Source organism: Lissotriton vulgaris, unplaced genomic scaffold, assembly GCF_964263255.1.
Source record: "Lissotriton vulgaris unplaced genomic scaffold, aLisVul1.2 SCAFFOLD_7479, whole genome shotgun sequence".
In the NCBI taxonomy this organism is placed as follows: Eukaryota; Metazoa; Chordata; class Amphibia; order Caudata; family Salamandridae; genus Lissotriton; species Lissotriton vulgaris.
This window is the reverse complement of record NW_028254770.1, coordinates 31,457-56,486: the sequence shown is the minus strand read 5'-3', so window position 1 is coordinate 56,486 and position 25,030 is coordinate 31,457. Positions and strand designations below refer to the sequence as shown.

Sequence of the window (25,030 nt, the reverse complement as noted above, 5' to 3'; positions counted from 1 at the left end):
TGATTGCACCTCATTAGTACCATTTTAATACCGAAGTATAACAATAAGCAACAAAAAGGTGAGCAGTCCAGTTTTGGAAAGAGCCTTCCAGTATCCTGCAATATGTGTTGCTGCATTTTTAGTAACTGTTGAGCCATTTGCACTAGAACCAAGCCTTTTTTTGTTAAAATCAGAAAATGATGTGGCAGATGATGGATTATGTGGCAAATGTTGCAAATCTATAATTATGCGAAAATTGCAGAAGCCGCACAATTGTATAATTTCAATAGCCCTGCTTATTACGGTGTACATCTAATCCTACTACTGTGTAAAACTGGCCGTTTCAAAATCAGAAGGAACTCCCTGCCCATTGGCAAATCATGTACCTTGAGAATCTAGAAACAGCTCCTAGAAATATAATGTTCAAAGACACCACAAACAGTTATAACATTGGTCTGCAAAAGAGGCTAAGCAGTGGTTGAAAAATGAATAAGGCATGTAGGTGCTGATATAAGGTTCATCCATGTCAATGCATGCATCAAGTACATTTTAGGTCTGGCCCAGGGCTATCTTTTGCTGCTGCGCAAGCTTTATGTAAAAAAAATCATAATTAAAATAAATAGTTATCAAATCATGGCAATTGTGAATGTGTAAAAACCCGGTTCCAAATTAAGGTGTCCCTTTACGGCTGGATACTTTCTCTTTTATTCAATATCTAAATGTACCCTCTGGCCTAACTGTTGAAGAAAGGTGGTGCAAAATGTTATATGTACACAGAATAGATCTTTGGGGTTCTTATAATGCTTCTTTCCTAGCACAGAGTCTTCTGGTATGCTCATGGATGTCACAGAAATGCTTGAAATTAAATCCATCTGGGCTGCCAATTATTTCTGAGGGCACAGGTGCCCTGGATCTGTCTGACCTGGCCTTCAGTAATGGATCCCTGTCCTCCGACACAACAATCGATTGTTTTCTAGGAACCTATCCTGATGCTAACTTATATTTCGCCCTCATACTTTCAAGATTTCGAGCATCTGCTTTTTCCATTTGAAAACTACATGAAATACTCTGCCTGTAACACAATAGATTCTATGTTTCTCTGATCAACGCATATGTTCAGTCAGATGGCGACAAATCACCAACACAATGCGGCTGCCCGTTTGATTTGCAGGGTTCCAAAATACCAAAATATTTCACTATGGTTAGGTTATTAAGGTACCAAGAAACATTGGTGTACTGGTCATTGGTGTACTGGTGCTAAAAGTAAGCTTTATAACATACTTTGACTTTAAGTCACACCTCTTAATCATTTGGTCTGTTCAGCTCTCATTCATGTTATTTTCACCCATCACAGCATTCAACAAAGGGCAATGTGCCAGCCCATTGCACCACTTGCTCTCCTGCAATGTGACTGGAATCATTTCAACTGTTCACACGTGCACATCCACTTTAAAGAATGGTGTTTCATTGACCGGGCTGGTGCACCAATATTTTCTCCTTCACCAATACATTTTATTTTCCAAACATCGTGATTTTTCAAATCCTTGTGTTTTTTAAATAGGTATTCAGGTTGCTGCAATTCAAACCCAATAGTCCCTTTTCTTTTTTAAATAAGAATCATATTATCCCATTATGTACATAACTAAAATGGGCCTCTGAACCGGTTTTATGTACACCAGCTAGGAAATACGGCTACTGTTTAGTTAAAATTATGTGCAATGATAATTTTTTTTATTTTTAAATTTGTATTGCAATCATATGGTTGCGACGCTTGGGTGGGGTCTCTTTTCTTCTGCTTTTTTTTGTAGCACATGCAATTACATTTGCGTGTAATATATACATACATTTTTTAATTGACCATTGAAGCAGCTCGCCGAGGCCAGAACTATTAGACTTTTGGGTTGTCTTGTCTTTTTAAAATAATGTTCTTAGTGTTTTCTGTGTCAATCAGCAGTTCTGCTAGAGGTTTGAGTTCAAGCGGTTAATGAAACGGCATAACATTTTAAATCTATAAAATGTTAAATGACCCCATTTAGAAATGGCGCCCGATTTTACCTTGTTAATAAGCCAGATGTTTGAGAGAGCTGAGGGGAACAACAAACGGTACAGGGACCTTGAAAGTTAATTTGCTATTTTCTTTTTTATTTTTGAGCAATTTGTGTAATTGTAACTGAACAGGCCTTACTGTCTGAGACAGAGGGTGATTTGGGCGCACTTACAGGAAAGTTGAATTTTGCCAAGCAGGGCCAGTACCTGCATCACAAAGGCACACTATTTTAACATTTGTTTATCTTTGATGAGGCCTGATAAGGGGTTGGAGACAGTCATACATCAGCAAAGAACTGTTCACATAATGTTGAATGCAGTGTTTGATTCCCTTAGTTTAGAGGAATTAATGGCCCATTTGAGAGTGATAATTGCTTTGTGTTCAGTTTGACTTAAATGCGCGCTTTCAGGCGCTTTGTGCGTGGCAGGAAGGCAGCATGTGCGTGGGCGCACAAGCACGCACCTAAGAGGGCACTTAAATCTGACCACCCCTTCCCATTTTTGCCCCTGGACGTCCGAGCTGGGGGGTTTCCCAGTGACCTAAGCATTTCAACCCACCTGGAGGAGGGCAACAATCATTTGCTCCACCACTGTCCCGGTTTCAACTCTGGTGCAGCCGACAGTCTGAGCGCCATGAGCTGCCCAGTGCCCTGACCATATCCTGAGGACCTCCCCTGCCTCCTTTAGCGCCTGTCCACCAGTGGATCGGATTGAACTGCCATGGGACTCTAGCTACCCGGGCCCTCCTGCTTGTGCAGCTGCATTCAAGTGCCAAGGGGCTGGGTCCCCTTCGACGTTCCGTCATGACGCCTCAGTCCACTGCCACCATGGGCAAAGATAAACCCAACTGATTAGTGGCCTCCAAGACTAGGACAGACCAATACACCACGACTTGGGGCCAAGCAGAGAGTGGTGGTGTGGATAATTCACCATCAGCAGACAGTGACTTGGTCTCCACTGCAGATTGGGAGGTATGGATGGCCTATAGGATTGTGGCCAAGATAGGAGTAGTGTGCATTGATGTGGCTCTTCGACGTCAAGGCCCGCACCCGAACAGAATCACAGAGCCTGTCCACAGTAGACGCTGATGTCACCAACTTAAAATCGAAGGTCTCCTGACTTTGTTTGCATAAAGCAAAATTCAACCGAAAACGTAGCAGCTCGCTGTGAAAGTGGGTTGCAGCCACCCAAGAACAGAGTGGACGTCAGGGACCTCACTTTGCATTATAACAAGTCAATGTCAAGCATCATCGAGGAATTAGCTCCTTTAAAACTGAAAAGGATCCCTGACAAAGACAAAAATCTGTGGTTCAATAGTTCCCTAAATGAGGAAAGACGATCACCCAGACTCTCAGAGCACAAATGGCATCAATACCCTACCTCACCCCACTTAAGCCAACTGAGACAATCCAGGAAAGCTTATAACAAAAGCATCCTTAATTCAAAAAAAGAAATTTTTAGGAAAGAATTGGACAATGCAATAAATAGACCAAGGAAACTATACGATATACTTAAAGAACAAATCGAATAAATCTGCCAAATCAGCACTGGTCATCGCCAAAACAAGCTTAAATAGTGAGAATTTCTCTGTCTTCTTTACCGACAAAGCTAAGGCGCTGGAGAGGGAACTTAAAAAAATCAGCTGAAGACTTTGAAAGGGAGAAGGGTTCCTCAGATGAAATACATTTCCAACAAGAATTGGACAAACCAAAAAACAATGCTCGATGGACAGGATTTAAACTAATCAGTGAATTAGACATCTCAAAGATCATGTTGTCCACTAAACCTAACAACCATTATAACGACCCCCTACCAGCAAAGTGCTGGTCTTCTCTTAACCACCTGTTAATCCCGTCTTGGACTAAGATCATAAATGCCTCGTTATCACAAGGCCAAATTCCGGACTGCCTAAAAACAGGGCAAGTCATTCCTTTCTTAAAAAAAAAACAACAGAAAACCCTTCTGATCTAAACAACTTCAGACCTCTAACTAACATTCCCATGCTTGCAAAAGTTCCGGAAAAATGTGTCCAACAACAATTGAATCTTCACATTTCGGATTTCAATCTACTAAATGATTGCCAATCTGGGTTCAGACCGAACCATAGTACAGAAACTGCAATCCTGCAAATAGTAGATGACGCTTTACTGGCTCTCGACCACAACAACACATGTCTCCTAATATTGTTGGACTTGTCTGCTTTCGACACGGTAACCATGCCAAAATTCTGGATAGGTTGAAAAACAGAATGGGGCTAGATGGTACAGTACGAAAGTGGTTCAGCTCCTTCCTAGAGAATAGTCACAATTGTCAACCAAACCCTATCAGGTTCTACCAGAAATACAATTGGAGTTCCACAAGGATCAACGTTATCCCCGGAACTTTTCAATCTTTATGTAGAACCACTAACGGTTATACTACTAAAAGCGAACATTTCATTCCATATGTACGCAGATGACACACAGCTGTATATCAAGGTGGCATCGACAGGAGATATAAAAACTAGGAACCAAGCCCTAACGAGAACCCTCAAATGGCTAACGATGAATCACCTGAAGCTAAATCTGCAGAAAACTGAATTCTTACGGATTACACCTCAGAAAAGTAAATTTAAGATAGCAGAATGGTCCAACCTTATCACTGCTTTAAAATGTAGCCCTAAGATTGTCGACTCCAGATTTTTGTCAAGAGTTATTCCCAAAGATTTAGTGAACATGATTGCACATATCAACACAATGCAAAGAACGCCCACTTCCATCTAACCTACCTGCGGAAGCTAAAACCATTCCTAAATAAAACATCTCAAAACAGCAGTCCAGGCACTGGTCATTTCCAGGATCGAATATGGGTGCACTACACTGGCAGGGCTTCCCAAGGTCACAACAGCCCCATTGAAAACATATCTTAATGCAGCCACAAGACTGATATCGGTATCCAAAAAATTTGACCATATCTCCCCTCACTTGAAAGTGCTCAACTGGCTACCCTTCGAAGCAAGAATTCACTTTAAGTAAGCATTCATCACTCATAATGCATTGCACCATAAAACGCCAGTTTACCTTGCACAGAAAATCATGCTTTCAGGAGAAAACCGAATCACCAGGAGCAAAGCAACCACCTCAAACTCAATCCGGATAAGACAGAGCTGGTCTTGACCGGAGGTGGTTGCAGTCCCTGGTCTCCCTCCCACTGGCCCCCATCACTTGGTGCTCCCCCACTCCCGGTCCCCAAAGGCAAAACCCTTGGGATTCTTCTCAACTCACAACTTTCTGTTCACTCCCAAGTTAGCTCAGTGGTGTCCTCCGGTTTCTTTTCCCTTAGGATAATTAGGAAGATTTCCCGCTTCTTCTCCCTTCCGGCATTAAAAATCATCGTGATGGCAATGGTGCTCTCGCGCCTTGATTATGGTAACATATCTATAATGGCGCGCCGGCCTACGCCATCCATCGCTTGCAACTAGTGCAGAATCAGGCCGCTCGCCTGATCCATGGCCTGCCTAAATTTCACCGCACTACTCCTTTGTTGCAGGCATTACACTGGTTGCCTGTGAGAGAGCGAGCCTTATTCAAACTCGGCTGCCTCACCTTCCAGGCCAGGATGGGTACCGCTCCTGAGTTTATATGCTCAGCCATCAAGCCCTACCTGCCGGGTAGAGAACTTCGTTCCTCCCACATGGCACTTCTGGCCACCCCCCGCTTTAAAAAGAAGAAAGCTGGTGGAGCAAAATTTGCGGTTCTTGCCCCAGCTTTCTGGAACTCTCTCCCTGTGCGTCTTCGCACCTCTCCCTCTTACATAGAGTTCCGCAAAAATCTCAAAACTTTTCTCTTTTCCCGAGCTTTCGCTGTCTAGCCTCCTCTTGCTGCTGTTACTGGTTATAACCTGAAAAGCGCCATGAAACCGTTTGGTAAAAGTTGCGCTCAATAAATGTTTTTAAATTCAAATTCAAAGACAATCTACTTCTGAAACCAGCTCGTTTTTGTAAGAAAAGAACTTCTGACCGACCGTTCTCCGGGGCAGCACCACTTACTTGGAACGCACTCCCCCTGGCATTAGAAGAACTCCATCCATTGCAACATTCAAAAAAGAAGCAAAATCGTTCTATATGAGAAAATTTCTACAATATGGCCATGCAGCAGTACCTATGGCTACAAACTTTCCATGTCTGCTTCCATTCATCTGCCTGTCTTTCATTTCCAATACATGAGCGTGTATATATGTAGCACATGTGGTGGTGTGATTTTATGCGCTTTGATACTAACTCAATTGTTGATCATTATATATGTTTATACGCTTTCCTGAAGTGTACTGTTGTAAAGACTTTGTGATTTGCAGTTTATAAGGTTCAAATGTTGAAATACTTCTGTAAAGCGCTCTGATACCCTTTGCAGGGTCATGTTCGCGCTATACAAAACACTAAATAAAAAAAAAAATAAAGCACCAAAGATGCTTGAAAATTGCTCATGCAAAAAAGAGGATTGCTAGCCCTCCCAATAATTTAATCTCTCTAAGTTTTGAGAATACAAACAAAAATTAATCATCTGTTTGTATGGGTAATTTTATTCGCAAGAGCGAGGTGAGTGTCAGCGAGGTCTCAAATAATGTTAGGAAAACCGTAACTTCTTTCGCCCGAAACTAAGGAATTCCTTTTCTCTAATCTAGCGCGACTAAAACACGCTTTTGCGAACAACGCGGAGGAGCTTAACCTTGGTCCCCGCGATTGACTAAAGCTTCCCATTGTGAAAGACAAGGAGAAAACGGCATTGCGATCGACGATCTCCGCCCCACCTTTCAACAATAGGTATGTTTCTCTTCACTCCCTCGCCAAACACCAATGCGAATATGTTGAAAAATCAATTTAACACTGAGCACAACCTTTGTGCCTTACAGATATCACCGGAATTGTACCACGTGTATACTGACCACAGAGTGAATCTAGACATAGCCTCACCGTCGTAACGGACAGAGGTAGGAAATTTGAGTCTTTCTGTTCTGGAGCCAGTAATACTGTGCTGCCCCAGGTGGTCTAGTAAGCATGTTAATTTTTACACAACAGGTCATCTGTTACATTGAAACATTGTGGCTTACAGCCCCTTGTGAATACTTAGACCGCGAGACCGCGCCGCTCATTCATGAAGGTAATCAGTCTAGCGACTTTCAGCAACCATAGGGGGCCTTGAATGTTTAAGTTTCCAGCTATTGAAACAAACTTCCTTTATATTTCTATTTGTATAGATCATCTACAATGAAAGAGCCCTGAGGAGAATCTGCGATTTTTGACAGATTCGAAACGCGTCGGCAAACGGCAAACAGGCACCATAAAATATTAGCTCTTGAATTGATTATTCATTATCTTTGAGTTAATTGCCAAACAATAAGAAAAAATTTAATTCTTGTTGCCATTTTTTCACCTTGTGGGTACAATAGTGGTTTGAAAATTCGCAAATATTAATTATATTTTCTTTGTAAAAGAAGTTTGTGTATAAATGTTTGCTTATTTGTATATATGTCAATTGTATAGTAGTTGTAAATATGTGTAAATGTTTTTTGTAAAGTGTTCTTCTCACCTATGAAAAAGATATAAAAATTATTGAAATAAGTTGAAAAGGGTTCAAATAAAATTACCCATACAAACAGATGATTCATTTTTGTTTGTATTCTCAAAACTTTTATTGGGAGGGCTAGCAATCCTCTTTTTTGCACGTATAATTCGGTCCAGCTGCCCCCTCGTCCCAGGACCATACTCCGTTTTTTCATGAAAATTGCTCATGGCGCAATGACCTACGCTTTTATGGGTATTCCCTTAAGGCCTGAGCACTGCGGAATTTCCGGATAAAATCTTGAATGCCTCCGGATCAATTATTTCCTTGGTTTGCGATCGAGCGGGGACACAGAGCCCAGATGCCCAGCCCACTTCCAGGAGTGCCGCATCAACCAATGATCGTCCACATCCCTAAATTTCAGTGACGTGCAAATAGCGTTCATAAACGGCAGTTAAACTATGAGCGCCCAACCTTTCCTATGGACTGCGGTTCCCAGCCCGGCTTAGAGTCGGGTATGCCAACAAGACTCACTTCTTTGGACCGAGCCCATTCGGCTGGCACCTTATGGGCCGCCAGTAAGGAAGCCATCAGGGAGTTCACCATGGGCCTACTTTGAGAGCTACAACAAGCATGCTCCCAGCATCAAACTGTATTGCGCAAACACTTGCAGACTGTTACAGCCATCTGTACACAGCAACCTCCAGATCTGTAGCTGAAGAGGACCCTCACTACCTACACGAGGTACCCCTTCCTTTCCGATCGCGCTCAGAGGCTCAGCTGCTGGACGAGCCAAAATCGGCGCAAGAGGTAGGAGTGGCTATTTCTGCCATGGCATCCGGAAAGACCCTCAGACCAGACTTTACCAGAGTATGCTACTCCACCTTTTGAGAAATCCGAACACGCCGCCTTCTATCACTATATGAAGACACAGCAAAAGGCTGGTACCTTTCTAACTGAAATAGTAACTGCTGCCATCGTAGTCACTGCTTAATTTGTAAAACAATAAGTGCCAAGGCTCTTGTTAAGAGGCTGCTGCAGCTTGCTCCACACATTGTGTTACTACTATCATTGACAGCATAGCAAAGGCAATTACTAACAATCACACTCCTACAGATGTGACAATTCGGACTATTAAACGCCCTCAAAGCTAACAGAATGGCTTGGGAGGCAGGTAATTATTGATTCAATGTACATTAAAATGACTCACTGTTATTGTGGTCATCTCTAAATTAGCCAGACAGCGCCACCTTGTGGCAGACTGTCACAAGCACCAGTGTTCATTAAGTGCCGGTGCCGAGCTCCGGAAGCCACCAGCTCAAATTAAGCACTGAACGCAGTAATCCCGAAGACACAATCCCTGTCTCCCTCCTGCTCCGATTACCATCTGATCTCCTTTATCAATGGTGAGGTAAAAATCTTTGCTACAATCCTCGCCGCTCATCTCAAGCCGGTCCTCCACATGCTAATACATGCTGACCAATGTAGTTTTATGCCGGCCAGTAGTACGCACCACTGCTTCCGACGACTCCATTTCACCCTGGTTCATCATCAGCTGATTACACTCCGATTAGCCAAGCTTCTCATTGACTTTGAAAAGGCATTTGACACAGTGGACTGGACTTACCTGCAGCCTGTGTTGCTGAGGGACGGGTTCGGACCCTGCTTTCGAAGCTTCATCCTCGAACTATATTCAGCATCTACCGCACGTGCCCAGATCAACGGTGTGATCTCCAAACTCTTCCCTATCAGACGTGAGACTCTGGAGTGTTGCACCCCTCCCCATCTCCTCCTTTTTGCGTTGGTCATTGAACCACTCTCGCATCTATGCAGTTGAGATGCCCAGGTACCCGATGGGACAAGCGTCAAGAAGATCGTATCGCTCTCTACACCGATGATGGCCTTCTCTTTCTGTCAAATCCCCCAGCTTTTCGGGGAAGCTTCAGGCCTTCATGAAATCAGTTTTGGTTCCCTTAACTCCGACTCGAATCTGTGTGGCCTGGCAAACTAACATCCCTGGACGCCGCCTCAACTTCAAATATCTGAGTATATGGGTGGTGCTTCCCCCTGAGCTTACATGGACTCCTAATCTCAGACCCTTGACGCAAAAATCTAAGGAGGACCTCCACAAATGGCAATCCCTCACGCTGAATAGAATGGGCCGAAATGCACTCTACAATATGATGGCATTGCCTCTATGTCCTTTAGAACCTCCCTATAGCCTTTCCTCGTGGGAAACATCATTTACCACGAAGGCATTACCACTAATGACGTTTACCACGTGACACTTACCACGCAAACGTCTTTACAACGAGGGTGCCTTCCAAGACCGTCTTTACCACGGGCTAAACGTGAGACGTGGTATTCCTTCAAGTCGTTCTGCGTGGGCTTGGGGGGGGGGGGGTGGGGGGGCTGGGGGACGGGGGGCTCGGAGGGGGGCTCGGAGGGGGGCTGGGGGGGTCTCCCCCCCCCCCCCCAAAAAAAAACAAAGGAGCGGATTACTCAAATTTAAAAAAACGCACTTCAGTACCACCGAAATAAAAGGAAAGTGCCTCCCCCAAAGACGTGCAGTGTACGTCAAAATAGCAGTCCTTTTTTAGTTTTGGGAGACGTGTTTTGATGCTTGTTTCGATGGTGGATGGAAGTACGGGCTGCTGGTGAAAGACAGGAAGATGTCAGGTAAGAAAATAATCTTTATCATTTGTGCTTAAAGGACGTTAAAATGTGTGGTATAATCCTTCGTTGCAAATTCCAGCGTGGTAATGCCATGCGTGGAACTAATAATCGTGGAAAAATCATATATTCTTTCCTCATTGATGGTTCAGTGAACTGGAAACGGTGGCGTCATCGCTCCTCTGGCACATTTCCAGCCCGCCTCACCCAGAGTAATTGTTAGCGCACCCTTTACGATTGAGGTCTGAGTATGGCCAACCTTTACCTCTACTACCTAGCCTCACAATTCTTGGTGATCAACAGTTGGCTTAATGGGGGTTGATCTGATCCTGCTTATCAACTGGAATTGCCATCTTTCAGGTGGCTTGGAGGGCCGCGCTCCGATACACCAAATGGGACACCAAGCGTGCGCTTGAATGCACCCAGTGGCATGAAACATGATTGTGCGATGTGGCAGCGCTAAAGGGCTTTGGGAAATGGGCCCACATACGCCCCTTCCATGAACGCCAGGACACGTATGAACCCACCTCATCACAATTCTACAATTATTTGCAGCTGCAGCACACCTTACACTCGCGTCATGGGACACCTCGCTTCCTGAATTTAGTCCTATGATTCTAAACTCCTGATGGCTCAGTTGGGAAAGAGGGGGCGTCTCTCAGAATTTCCGTACCCTTGTTAATGCTTCCAGTACACTGGGCCACATAAGGCCCCGCTGGGAGGGTTCACTGGGTCCCCTGGAACATGTTGACTGTCAAGATGCTATAATGGCTCCTAGAGTTCTAACAATTTCATCCAGGCTCCGCTTGGTTCAGACCTACTATCTTTACTGTGCCTACCTCACTCCTGCCAGAGTACACCAAGCTGGACTTCTTCCGGATTTCAACTGTCCCCACTGCTCGGACGACTTCTACCACATGGTGAGGTTGTGTTCAACGATTCAGAGTTACTGGAATGCTATTACACGGGAACTGACTGATGTGTTGGGAAGGGAGGTACAACTTTCCCCTTTGTTGTTGCTGCTTGGGGTTCTGGGGGGGGATCGAGGGTGGACCGGGCGCTGTTGGGTACAGCCACAACGGTGGCAAAGCGAGTATAGCAGCTCGATGAAAAGCTCCTGCTCCACCTACGATAAGGCAGTAGTGGAGAGGAATGGGCTGGTGTGCAGAACAACAGACCCGTGTATGAGACTAGGGGTTGTCCATCAAAGCATGAGCGCATCAGGGGGCAATGGTTGGGGCAGCTGGTATAAGTTTTTTCATTTCAGTTCACTGCAGGATTGGGTCTGCTCTCTAGATATTTGTCCTAGGGTGCTTTGTACTTTTGTCTTATGTTATAACTAATACATACCTCCTTGTGTCTCCTGAGTGCATTTTCACTTTGCAAAAATTCTATAAAATTGGTACTAAAATATAGCACTTTAAAAAACCCTTTAAAATACAAGTCCAATTACTAATGAAAATGTAAGCATGAGCACTGCTTTTGACATTTCAAAACGAATCCCTTGAAGCAAAAAGCTTGACTTACTTGAGTAGCTGCATAGCACTGCCCTGGCACACAGGCCTTGCACGGCGCTTGAAAAAGTCATGGATGGTCTTGGGTTCAGGCAAATGATATGGCAGAGCCACAGAGGATTCTACGAAGGAAAAATACATGAAGGCCAAGTTAGATCATCTGTCAGTATGTTGTCAATTGCATTACTGAAACTCAGAAGGAAAATAAACATGGAATTTGATGGTTTTGTACCATGCTATCAGCTACCAAAACAGCCACTTAAGGTTTAAAACATTAATACTTACAGAAGGCTATATGGAAAAAAACACCACTCTAAATGCTTTGGATTCAGAAATCAGTCATGAATACAAGGAAAAACCAGAGGGGAAAGTGCAGTTTCAAAAGTAATGTCAGATTATAAAATATTTAAAAAGCACTATCAAGATATACACCAATTAGAATTGCCATCAAATAACTGGTGCTAGGAGTCAACTCCCCCTCACAGAGAGGTACAATCTACGATACACATTTACTTTATAGTTCCCTAGAGACATCAACTTCTCTGAAAATTAAAGTATTTCCAGACTCCTACCCCTCCTAGTTTGCTAAGAAAGCTCCCAAACATATGCCACTGGAACAAAAATAAACACTCTAATAACAATGTGGATGTATGCTAAAATAGTCAGAAAACATGCACTGAAAGGCTGTTTTACACAAGAATCATCATAGTTGTACCTCTAATCATTCGCTGGGTCTCACTATGCATTTGCTTGATGGCTTCTTTACTCAGTCGAGCTGCCTTTCGTTCCTGCAGGGAAATGTGCCAACGTTTATATTAAGTACCATTGAGGGCCTTTATAATGATCTAGTTGAAAATTAATGCAAATAAACGATTTTTTAAAGTGAATTGCTGATTGGCTTACGCAGTAGAGAAAGAGCAAAACCACAGAATGATCAAATCCAAGGCTGTCACAAAATGATACAGGCGATGATCCAAAATGTAATACCATATAAATTTGGTTTGAGATGTAAAGCGCAGTGGTCTCTCAACAAAAAGCACGACTGTTAGCAAATGAGGATTCGCTTAACAATACATGCACTGAGAGGAAACAAGATTTGGGCTAACTTGTGAGAATCTTGGGCATATATTTCAAAGTACACACAGGCGTGGCATATTCACAAACAATAATACCATCCAATTTGTAAAAAGCAGAAATAAAAAGGTGCAAATATAACCAGGTTTATTTCATGTATATAATAGAATACTACTATTTTAAGAAGGCATACACTAATGAGTTCAATTATGAAGGAGGTGTTAGAACTGGAAAATAAAGCATGCATTTTTGGTACAGGAACTAATTTGCCAATGTTAATTTAGTGCAGTCTTCCAAAAAATAAATAAATAACTGAAGGTACACCAACCACTTGCGGAGTCCCCCATGGATCCTCCCTCAGCCCTACGCTCTTCAACATTTACATGGCTCCTGCCACCCCCATTGTCAGAACCTACAGACTCAACATTGTGTCATACGCAGACGACACCCAACTCATCCTCTCCCTATCCAACAAACCAAACACGGCCAGACGCAACTTCTGAGAAGGCATGGAAGCCGTCGCAAAATGGATGAAAAACAGCTACCTACAACTAAACAACAACAAAACAGAAGTTCTCATCCAGGGGATACTCATCAATAGTCATAATCTATGAATAATCCCCGCCCATGTGCGGGATCCCGGAGCATATAGAAAATACATATAAATATATATGTATAAATATGTGAAAACATATTTGCAGCCTAAAACCTTTCCCAACTGGCAAATCTGCCGCAACTTTACATGAATTAGCATACACACAGTAGTACTCTCCCAACCCCTAAGGAAGAAAGAGAGCAGTAAACATTTGCATACAACAACAATGTTTTATTGCCATAGGAAAACCAGTAATTGCAGGCATTTGCCAGTAGGCTGCAGTAGAGTATAAAGAAACAAAGAAAAACTGACACCTTGCCTTTAAGGCATTAGAGTAGGGGTACCGTGCCTTTAATACCTGAAGGGTATGATGCACCACAGTTGGCAATTGGGTCAGTTCTTTTTTCCGGCTCCTTCTATGAGGATCCTGGAGCTTGAGCTCTTCAGTTTTTGACTGAAATTGTTAATTTGAGTGAATTATTTCAGAAAATTAGACATCTTCTGGTTTATTAAGGCTTCTACTTTGGTTTTTTGTGGTATTCCACTAAAGTTTTATGTCAGAATGCCTGCTATATTCCGGAAGGGTCCTTCTTGTCACAAGAAGATGGCACTGGCTGACCCACACGCAGTGTGCATGGTGTGCATTCCATCTGCACATAACCCTGACAAGTGCCACTGATGGAGCGAGGTGGCAAACACAAAATTTTGTGTACCCCTTATGAAGTCAATGTCCCATAAGAACAATATTTACTAATTGCATGTTTTGTGAAAATAATCAACCATAGAGTAAGATGCACACGTTATTACATTATTATTTTTATTATTATACACAGGAAATACTAATTCTGCTTATATGTCGCAATAATACTAGCTAATATGTAATGTTATTGTGTTGTGAACTAATGTGCTGCTTAAATAATAAACAAAATGCTATTTAAATGTGCTTTTTGTACACGTTTTGTGAAAAGAAAGGGTCGATTATGCAAGTATAAAACGCATTTGTGTGGCTTATTTGCTAGGTAACAACTAATGGGAAACATTAGCATGGTGGGAGGTAAACAGAATGGGTTTCAATGCAATCAATAACACGAATTTGAGTTTGTTTCTATAATAGTTCCAAAAAGTGGCCTCTGAGGCCTAAACGAAAATGGATGCTTGGATAAACTGTGAGCAAGAGCTGAACTGCGCAGGCGCGTCAAAACCTGCAAGTCAGAGTGAACTGTTTGTGTTCGAGAAAAGTTCAAGGCTGCCATAGCCCAGAACCTAGGATGGGTGCCAAGCATGAACGATGTAATGTTCAAGAGCCTGGGAAAGAGGATGGATGTTGCTAGTCGCGGATGCGCCTAGGCCAAAGACTGTCCTAAACAAAGACCCTTTATTTTTTCGCTGACATGTTGTGAAATGAATGCTGTAATGGTGAGAGGATGCTCACCCACCCCAAATTGTCCAATCAGAGTTTGAATAAGTAGTGTAAGTTCCATTTTAGATAGATTAAGTTTGAGAAATAAGGTATAAAAACCCCTGGATTTGTAAGGTTGGGATCGCCTTTTCAATTTCTATTGGAGATGCTGCCCGTTTGCTGACCGATTTCTGGATGTAAGAACTCTAATGTTTTTCTTATTTGTTTGCTTTGCAGGATTGTTAGGATAAGATGAGGGTGTTAGTCAGGGATGTTAGGAGAGATTGAATTGGAACTATCTGTCCTTTGCTAAACTTTTACTGAATTCTATAACAGGCGATTTTTCTGAGCTCTTAATAAAATGATCATTATGAAATAAAGATTAAGATTTACTGAATGAAGAATTAATAAATGCTTAATGTCGGACATACTAAAGTTTGCTTTGAATAAAAATTAGAGAAATGAAGAATTAAAAGCTGGTCTTTGTTTCTTCCTACACCTAATTAGCAGATCCGTTGCCATTATGGTGGTGTGTCTGAATAAAGGTGTTTAATATAAAACTATGATAAATTTGTTTTGAACTTTTAGTGTAAATATTAAATAGGTTTTAGACGCTCCACCAAATGTTACAGCATTTCTCCATTGTGATTCACCAGAAGCTCTGAAGCCAAGTGTAAGTGAACAGGGTAAATGTGCAGTGTTATGGGCCCCACTGGTGCATGTTTTGTGTGGTTAAAGATTTCAGGGAAATGGTGAGTAATGATTAGAAATAATTTTTGGAGCTGCGCTGTAGCACCACCACTGTCAGAAGTTCTCTAGGCGGATTCTTCGTGACAGAGAATGTATCAGACTTCATGCCATGTTGGAGAAAGACAAAAGTCATCAGGTGGGTGGCCATGGAGGCCCCAGGACGTCTTCTTCAAGCAAGCATGGCGAAAACCTGCGCCGTTCCGCATCTCCTGCCTCCAGAAAGAGGAAGGGAGAACGAAGATCACCGTCGACGCCGAAGTCGCCATCGAAGAGGCCCAGACGCTCCTCTGGATCCCCATCGCGACGTCGAGAGTCTCTGCCGCAGCCAAGTAAGTCGGCGTCGAGACGCCACACTTCGGGCTTGAAGTCTGTGGCTGCTGGCATGTCCAAGTCTCCGTCGATGTCGAGACACTCTGCCGCCCTCGAGGGGGTCAGCGTCGAGAGTTATGACGGCTTCCAGATCGCGGCCGTCGAGAGGGTCTTCAAGATCCCACCATTCTGGGTCGCTGTCGACACAACGTCAAAGGTAGTCGTCGACACGACGCCATGGAGGTTCGCCGACGCCGAGGAAGATCAACGTCGAGGTCACAGACTCGACGCAGAAGATCGCAGTCGAGGTCACCACGGCGTGGACGATCGACGTCGAGTGCATCAAGGCTTCGCTCAACGCCATTGGTCCAGCAAACTTATTTGACGTTCAGGTCATCAGGAGACAGATCTTCATCTCCTGGGTTGAACATCGTGGAGATCTCTCCAGAAGCTTCACCCAGATCTGCGGACAGATCACGCAGTGTCATCTCACCTCAGGAGGCTGTATCGGGCGGTCACAGAAGTCCAAGGACAAGTACTCTGACCAGACCATCTAAGTCTCCTCCTCGGAGGCCACGACCATCTTCCAGACCTAGATCTCCTGCCAGATCACGCTCTCCAGCACGGCCAAGAAAGCCTGCCAAGCCAAGATCTTCCCCCAGGCCAAGATTTCAGTCTAGACATCGGTCTAGATCCAGGGGTCGGCGCAGCCGTCATCGCGACAGGTCTCATAAGAGAGGACGCACAAGATCTCCAACTTGGTCCTCTTCTACATGGTCTACGGTCAGTGACTATTCTCCGACCTTCTCCTCTACTTCTCCCTCACGAGTCTCACCTATTGATGACATCGCAACTTTTACAGATTTTCTGGGCAGGGGAGCAAAGAAGCTTAACATCTCTCTGAATACTCCTGTGGTACGCACCTCTATAATCTTTGATACCCTTCATCACCGGACAGTGCCCAGACCTCTGCTACCTCTGGTGCCTGGCTTCGTTGGACCGGCGATGGCTACCTTCCTCACGCCTGCAGTGGTAGGTTCTGTTCCTTCTAGAATTGCCAAGAAGTACAAGGCTCCCGCAGAAGATCCCTTGTTCCTCAGATCGCATCCACCGGCTGACTCCGTTATCGTGGCGGCTGCCATGAAGTCTCATTTAGCCTCCACCTCATCCTCGGTACCCCCAGAATAGGACAGCAAACTCATGGATTCGTTTGGCAGGAAGGTATGCAACACCTCAGCTTCATATATGAAGGTGGCCAGTGCCTCTGCTCTACTCTGGAGGTAAGATAGGTCCCTCTGGGACTCCCTCACTCGCTTCACAGAGAAGCTTCCTGAGGAAGACCGACAAGACTTCGCCGAAATACTACAGGAGGGAGGGCTTGTAGCCAACCGGGTCATTAGTGCCGCAGCAGATCCTTCTGACCTCGCAGCCCATGGCTACTCCCATGGAATCTGCTCACGGCGTTCGGCGTGGCTCCACCTTACAGGCCTCAAGCCGGATGCTTCGAAGATCTTGAACCTCCCCTTTAACGGTACGTCTCTCTTTGGTTCACACGCGGACGATGAGATGACCAAAATGAAATCGGAAATGGACACTGTTAAAGCTGTGGGTTTGGAGAAGCGTAAAGAATTTAAAAAGCGTTAGTCAGGGGGAGAAGCGATCTTACCAGCAGACGGTTCAAACCCCTCAATGGTCATTCCAAACACAGCAGAAAACCCAATTTTAGCAGAGACGCCCTGGTAGAGGCAGAGAAAATAATAACAAGCAAGCAGCCTCCCAAGCCCTGAGATGTTGCTTCCTCCGCAACTGTTCGCCACTCCGGTGGGAGGGAGTGTTTCTCATCTGGAAGAGTGGAGATCCATATCAAAGGACAGATGGGTTCTGAGTATTGTGCAGCATGGTTATTTGCTGAGGTTCAAGTCCCCCCTCCGCAAGTCTTCCCTCAGATAAAGCACCTTCCCAGATTCCACAGTCAATTGCTGCAGGACAAAGTCTCCGTCCTCTTCAAGAAGAAGGCCTAGAGGAGGTTCCTTCCATGCAGAGAAATCAAGGAGTCTACTTCCGCTATTTTCTTGTTAAAAAAAGAGGGGTATCAAGGAATTCAGGCCCATTCTAGATCTACGGCTACTGAACAGATTCATAAAAAGAGAAAAATTCCGCACGCTAGCCCTGCACCAGATCTTCCCGCATATTCATCAGGGAGACTGGCTGTGTGCCATCGACCTGCAGGACGCTTACTTTCACATACCTGTCTCAGTAAAGCACCGAATGTTTCTCAGGTTTCAGATCGGACGCCATCACTACCAGTATCGAGTGCTTCCGTTTGGCCTCAAATCTGCACCACGGACATTCTCCAAGTGCATGGCGGTGGTGGCTGCTTTCCTCCGCAGGCGGAAGATCTTCGTCTATCCCTATCTAGACGATTGGCTGCTGAAAAGCTCCACTCCGGCTTTGCTTCAGAACCATCTTTCGTTCGGTCTCAACCTGATGAACTCATTGGGATTGCAGGTCAACTTCAAAAGTCAGTACTCAACCCTTCACAACGGATTCATTACCTGGGCGCTTTCCTGGACTCAGTGCAGGCAAACGTGTGTCCTTCGGAGGAAGTTGGCATCCATGCTCCTGAAGTGTCGTCTTCTACTGGACAATCACAGTCCCACAGCCAGGCAAGTGTCCTCTCTCCTGGGATCTAAGGCCTCGTGCATCTACATCGTGCCCAATGCACGCCTTCACCCCTGCAGCAGGCTCTCGAGGACAAATGGTCTCAGAGGTCAGGTCACTGGGAGGACCGTGCTTCTCTTCCGCAAGGTGCCAGAGACTCCATCAGATGGTAGATGAAACGTTGCAATCTTCTCCGGGGAGTTCCATTCCATCACCCTCCTCCATCTCAGTCTCTCTCTTCAAGGCTGGGGCGCTCATATGGACCAGCTTCAGGTCCAGGGTCTCTGGTCCGAAGTAGAACGAAGGTACCACATCAACTTCCTAGAGCTTCGAGCCGTCCATCTGGCGCTCAAATCTCTTTATCCTTCTCTGGGCACCAACTACATCAAAGTTCAGACCGACAACATGACAACTATGTTCTATCTGATCAAGCAGGGAGGCACCAGGTCAAGAGTCCTATCCCTGGAAGCGCAAGCCATCTGGCTCCTGGCTCCTGGCAAGAGGTCTATCCATTGTGGCAGTTCATCTACCAGGGATCCAAAATGTCCAAGCAGACTGCCTAAGCAGAGACTTTGTAGAAGCGCATGATTGGGTGCTCAACGAAGAAGTTGCACAGGAGGTTTTTCAACAATGGGGGGGTCCCAGAAATAGACCTGTTCGCAGACACAGCAAACGCAAAATGCCCAGTCTTCGCGTCCAGGTTCCCCCAACAGGGCTCACGGGGGAACGCACTTTTGATCAGCTGGTCGCAGACATTGCTGTACGCCTTTCCTCCCCTGCCTCTGATCCCGGCAGTGATTCAGAAATTCTACAGGACCAACACCAGGATGATCCTGGTAGCACCGGAGTGGCCACGCCAGTGGTGGTACCCGGATCTCCTCCAGCTGTCGGAAGTCCCGCACCGGCGACTTCCTTGCCGTCCAGACTTGTTGACCAAGGACATGGGGAAGGTGTTTCACCCCAACCTTCCTTCCCTTGACGGCATGGCTCCTGAGGTCATCCAGTAGGGACACCTAGACATCCCAGCAGACTGCATGAAAATTCTGAAAGAAGCCAAGAGACCCTCCAGTAGGAAGTCATATGCTTTCAAGTGGAAGAGGTTTTTCATATGGTGTCTTGACAACTCTCTTGACCCTATCCACGGTCAAGAGAAAGTGATTCTACCCTATCTATTGCATTTAGCAAAGTCAGACCTCAAGTACCCCTCCATCAGGGTTCACTTAGCGGCAATCACAGCCTATTGGAAGTCACCTCCTCAGACATCATTCTTCCTTATGACTGTGGTTAAAGATTTCTTAGAGGGGCTTAAGAAACTGTTTCCACCAGTAAGGTTCCCCCTCTCCTCCATGGGAGCTTAACATCGTACTTACCAAGCTGATTCGTGCTCCTTTCGAGCCTATACACAAGGCTTCTTTGCAGCACTTGACCTGTAAAGCCGCTTTTTTAGTGGCGATTACCTCTGCTCGTAGGGTTAGCGAAATCCAGGCCCTGTGTTGTAAGGAACCTTACACAGCGTTTCATGCCAACAGGGTGGTACTGAGGACACAGCCAGGTTTTCTGCCTAAGATAGTCTCAGACTTTCATATCAACCAGTTGATCACCCTGCCTACCTTTTTTCCTCAAGCTACCTCTCTTCCGGAGAGGTCTTTACACTCTCTAGATCTCCGGAGGGTTCTGCAGTTCTACATGGCTAAAACCCTTCCACTTAGTAAGTCTGACCGGCTTTTTGTGAATTATGAAACCACTAATACTGGTCGGTCAGCCTTGAAACGGTCCATTTCTCGCTGGATAGTCTCCTGTATAGCTCTGTCTTACCAATTAGCTAACAAGGCTTTACAGGGTAGACCGCATGCACACTCCACTAGAGGGAAAGCTTCTACTACGGCTCTCCTTCGTAATGTTCCAATCTCTGAAATTTGCAAGGCAGCTACATGGCGTTTGGTGCATACCTTTACCCGGCATTATTGCCTAGATTCAGATACACAGGCCGATGTCCAAGTGGGACAGGCCTCTTTGAGAAATTTATTTACATAAGTTGTATGTAAAATGTGAAGTTTATTCAGGTCTCTAAGTATACTTTTTTGCTCGTCCGCGAGACTTTGGGTATGAGCTTGCTAATCTATTCATAGATTAAGACTATTGATGAGTATCCCCTGGATGAGAAGGATTAGTTATTTACCTGTAATCTTAGTTCTCATCCAGGGGTATACTCAAAGTCATAAGCTCCCGCCCACCTCCCCAGACGAGCATGCTCATAAAGTTATGAAAGGTTTCTATGGATTTACTCATGTGTCATAGACCTCCAAAAAGAACTGACCCAACAGCCACCTGAGAGCCATCATGGGAGCAGGGGGTCGCCTGCAGGTCTTAAAAGGCACGGTACACCTACTCTAATGCCTAAAAGGCAAGGTGTCAGTTTTTCTTTGTTTCTTTATACTCTACTGCAGCCTACTGGCAAATGCCTGCAATTACAGGTTTTCCCATGGCAATACAGCATTGTTGTATGCAAATGTTTACTGCGCTCTTTCTTCCTTAGGGGTTGGGAGAGTGTATGCTAATTCATGTAATGTTGCGGCAGATTTGCCAGTTGGGAAATGTTTTAGGCTGCAAATATAGGTTTTTACATATTTATACATATATATTTATATGTATTTTCTATATGCCCTGGGATCCTGCACATGGGCGGGGATTATTCATAGATTATGACTTTGAGGAGTATACCCCTGGATGAGAACTAGGATTACAGGTAAGTAACTAATCCTTCTTGTCATGGGCCCAAACCCGGACTCCTAGAACGACATCTGGTGGCGTCCCGCCCTCGGAAGCCAGCCCACCCCCACGGACCACGCACGCAACCTGGGAATCATCCTGGACACCGAGCTCAAGATGGACCGCCAGATCAACTCCGTCACGTCCTCCTGCTGCCACACCCTTCGCCTCCTACTCAAGACCTTCAAATGGCTCCCCCTCGGAAACCGAAAGACCGTCACTCACACCCTGGTCATCAGCAGACTCTACTATGGCAACGCGCTCTTTGAAGGACGGGAAGCTGCACCCCCAGCTCCTTAAGACCCTTACGGGTGAGTTGTCACGCTTAACAAGCACATGATTGATTGATTGAGGGTCGGATTCATGGTTACAAAGTGCAGTTATCGCACACAATCATGTGAAGGTACCTAGAATGTACCAAGATAATCGGTCTGCTTAAGATGTAGAATGCAGCTAAAACTCAAGTTAAGACTTGGGATTAAATTAACTAACTCTAGAGGTACTATGACATGTGGCTTGATTCAGAAAACTAGTAAGAAAGGGAATACAATAATAAGTGGTGAAACAACAAGTGGCTAGTTCTGAAATGTACAGCAACTATGACAATAAATACACTAGAGCAAAATGGACAAGTTTGATAAAGGTTCCTCAAACTAATGAGCTTAACTAATTTTACGGCCTTACCTTAAAAGGGTTAAGACTCCCTCACCTGCTGTCCTGGAAGCAAAATAGGGGACTACATTCTGAAGCAGGCCTGCTGGTTGCACTGAACAAGACCCTCAGAAACCGGGCAAAACGAGACACTCTTAAGTTAGAGTATTACTGCTATTGAGGGTTCTTAATGTTAGTCTGCTTGCTACCACCCTAACAACAGTTTTATTCAGACGGAGTCCTAAATTAGAATGTATATCAAGTCACTGTGATATAGATATAGCAAGAGAGTCCCTATGAAACAGCAAAGAATGCCAGTGGACACTGCTGTGTAGCTTTGCCTGCATAAAGCTAGGACATCACATAGTCTTTTCTAAATGTATAATGAGAATAAAGCATCTCTACTACGGGTACACTTGGAAGATGGCCACTTACACCTAGTTAGGAGTTTCATAAAGAAGTAAAGACAAGATTGCTTAGGAGTGAAGTGGTACCCGGTACTAATGTGTAGTATGTTGACCAGAAAAAAATTAACACCCGCCTTTGAAAACAAAATTCCTTCCCTCACAAAGAACATAGATGTTTTCAAAAAGCTAGTCCCAGACCACACACCAGCCTGAAACAGAACTCCCAACTTTCCTCTTTAGTATGCATCTATGAGGGATGGAGCTCCAGTTTTCATCTATCACTTTTCCTCCTCCACCTCTAACTGCAATTTAAAGGGATAAACCTAAAGGGAATATGTGGCATCAGAAACTCGAATATCATACTCTATGGAACTGCTGACATAAATGGGTGCTGCACTGTACATAACTTCTAAAATCAGAATCAACTTGTTTTCCAAAGAATAAGTCCAGCAAAGCAGCATTCGGTGATATTTGCTTTGTAACATGTTTACTGTTGATCATTATCAATCTTTTTGTGATAGATCACTGCAGGGTGGACACCTGTGTAGAGCTAATCAGTTGTGTAGAGAAAAGAAAGGTCAAATACTCCATACCTTTCTTTTATTATTCTTCCCTGCAGCTTCCTCATCCTCATCATAATCCCGTCTGTAGTCTCCATGCTCAGATTCAAGGTTTCCAACCTAAAAGGGAGTCAAAATACAATCACACTTGGAGCCCTGAAGCTTCTGCAGTTACAATAGAAATCACTCAGTTTTAATTGGCAAAATATTAACAAACTTTCAGAACACAAATAAAAAGGGTACACATCGGCAATCTTGCCCTGCTTTTATTTAACCAGAGCAACTATAACAATGATTATCAGACAACCACAAGAGCAGTGTCTAACGTGACCTAGATTTACATGGAATCCTAACAGAGGTTCAAGTTAAATGTTGAACGTAAAATGCAAAATAACAATATTAGAAAATGAGAAAGAAGAGAAAAGATGATATGAAAAAGAATGTATTTTAAAACAAAATTACGAGCAATATTTTCCAACAAGTAATACCCCTACACTGATTCACAAAAATGTAAAAAATGTTTTAATAAGGCGATAGTTATAACAATACATCATCAGTGGCGCTCAATACGTTACACAAACAACCATAGAGACAATACACTGTGTAAACAAAACGAGTGGCTGAGGAAAGTTACATACATGTAGGTTGTACAAGACCGAAACAAAACATAGCAAAAAATGCATCCTTAATCAAGACCACATGAAGGCGTCGACGGTGTTTCGACTACTTTAAAATTTGGTGGTCATCACCAGAATCGACAATAATGAATACCAGAGCATCCAATAGAAAATTCCAGTAATAAAATCTATAAGTACCCGATCAGCAGCATGTAAATAGGTAGGCTCCACTTGCTCCAAATGCAATTACACCAAGGCGGGGGCGCTAGAGGGCGCACTAGCAGCATGGCCGCACTTCTGTGAGGCTCCTGCAGCCTGGAGTTGTAATCCGTTAATTTATCCTGCTTTATCATCGCCTGCTCCTCTTCTGACCCTGGATCCTTGAAGGGGCCGACACGATACACACTCGGTCCAATTTCTGTGTGCTTTCGCTGTTCCTGGCCAAAGTTATGCTCGGGTGAAGATCTCCCCGAGGGGTGCCCTGGAAGAGACTAGCATTGCTGGCCGGCTCTCTGTGCTACCTGAGCCCGCGGCGCGACACGTGGAGTGAGGGCCCTGATGCTCGCCTCCCGGCAGGTTTACCTGGTGCGGTGCTTTGCTACGGGACCCGCTTCCGGAGTGTGGAAGCGGTGTTCCGATGCCATCTCAGTACACTCGGGGCTCCGCTGCGGTAGTTGCCGTGATTGCGGGCTGAGGAGGACAGACGCTGAAACTGGAGCCGGCGGCCGTATCGGGAGGCGGCCATTGCATGGACGGGTGTGGCAGGGTTTTCTACCTGCTCGTGCCCCTGTCAGATCGAGATCCTTCCCCACCTCGGCTGGGTGCAGACGGACATACGGCGGTTGGAGCTGCACTGGGGTGCTCTTCTGTGTGCGCACTCCGGGTGAGCTGCTGGTGCAGAGCTGCAGTGTTTTTGGCGCCATTAGCGACACCAGGTACGTGAGACCGAGGAGACTGACATCGGCGGGAGGCAGGCCATGCTGCACTTATCAACGCTGGAAGGGTGCTGCAGTTGTACAGCGGGAGATTCTACACGCTAAACTGATCTTATGTACGTTCTCCCTCTCGCTTCACTCAAGGGTGTTGCGTCTCCACTACGGAGCACTGCCTAGACTGCTGGACCTGCTGTTTGCAGCGCTGGTGACTGGGTGCCACTGCTACTGGCGCTGGTGTGCTCCTCCATATTGCCTATGGCACGGACTGGGGAGATGGCTTAACGCGCTGCCTGTTTACCTGCGGAGCCACAGTGCTGGTGGACCTGCTCTACTGCTGGGGGTGTGCGTGCACGAGGGTACCCCTGCTGCTACCTGGGCTGTGTATGCTCTTGTTGCTACCGGAGTGCGCTGCGGCCTATGGGCCACATCTGCAAGGTACTAGAACCTAGGAGCTGCGGCCTGCCCTGAGTCTCCTGTGAACGGTGAGTGCCGGGTGACGGGCGGAGGAGTCTCCAGTTGGATTGCGTTGCGGTGTGCTTGTTGGTTGGCTCGGA

The 25,030-nt window shown here is 45.1% G+C and overlaps 1 protein-coding gene across 1 annotated transcript in view; it reads right to left on the bottom strand.

Moving 5' to 3' along the window:
* LOC147659418 (claspin-like) overlaps positions 1 to 24,464 on the bottom strand; it is a gene marked incomplete at its 3' end in the record, with an annotated part of 44,682 nt that extends 20,218 nt beyond the window's left edge. The window contains exons 1-4 of the mRNA XM_086951757.1: positions 24,354 to 24,464; positions 22,958 to 23,044; positions 12,465 to 12,537; positions 11,763 to 11,871 (exon numbers count right to left, since the gene is read on the bottom strand). Of these exons, the coding sequence (XP_086807883.1) occupies positions 11,763 to 11,871; positions 12,465 to 12,537; positions 22,958 to 23,044; positions 24,354 to 24,464 (380 nt within the window). The remainder of the gene's footprint in view (positions 1 to 11,762; positions 11,872 to 12,464; positions 12,538 to 22,957; positions 23,045 to 24,353) is intronic.
* Between the last annotated feature and the right edge of the window lie 566 nt (positions 24,465 to 25,030).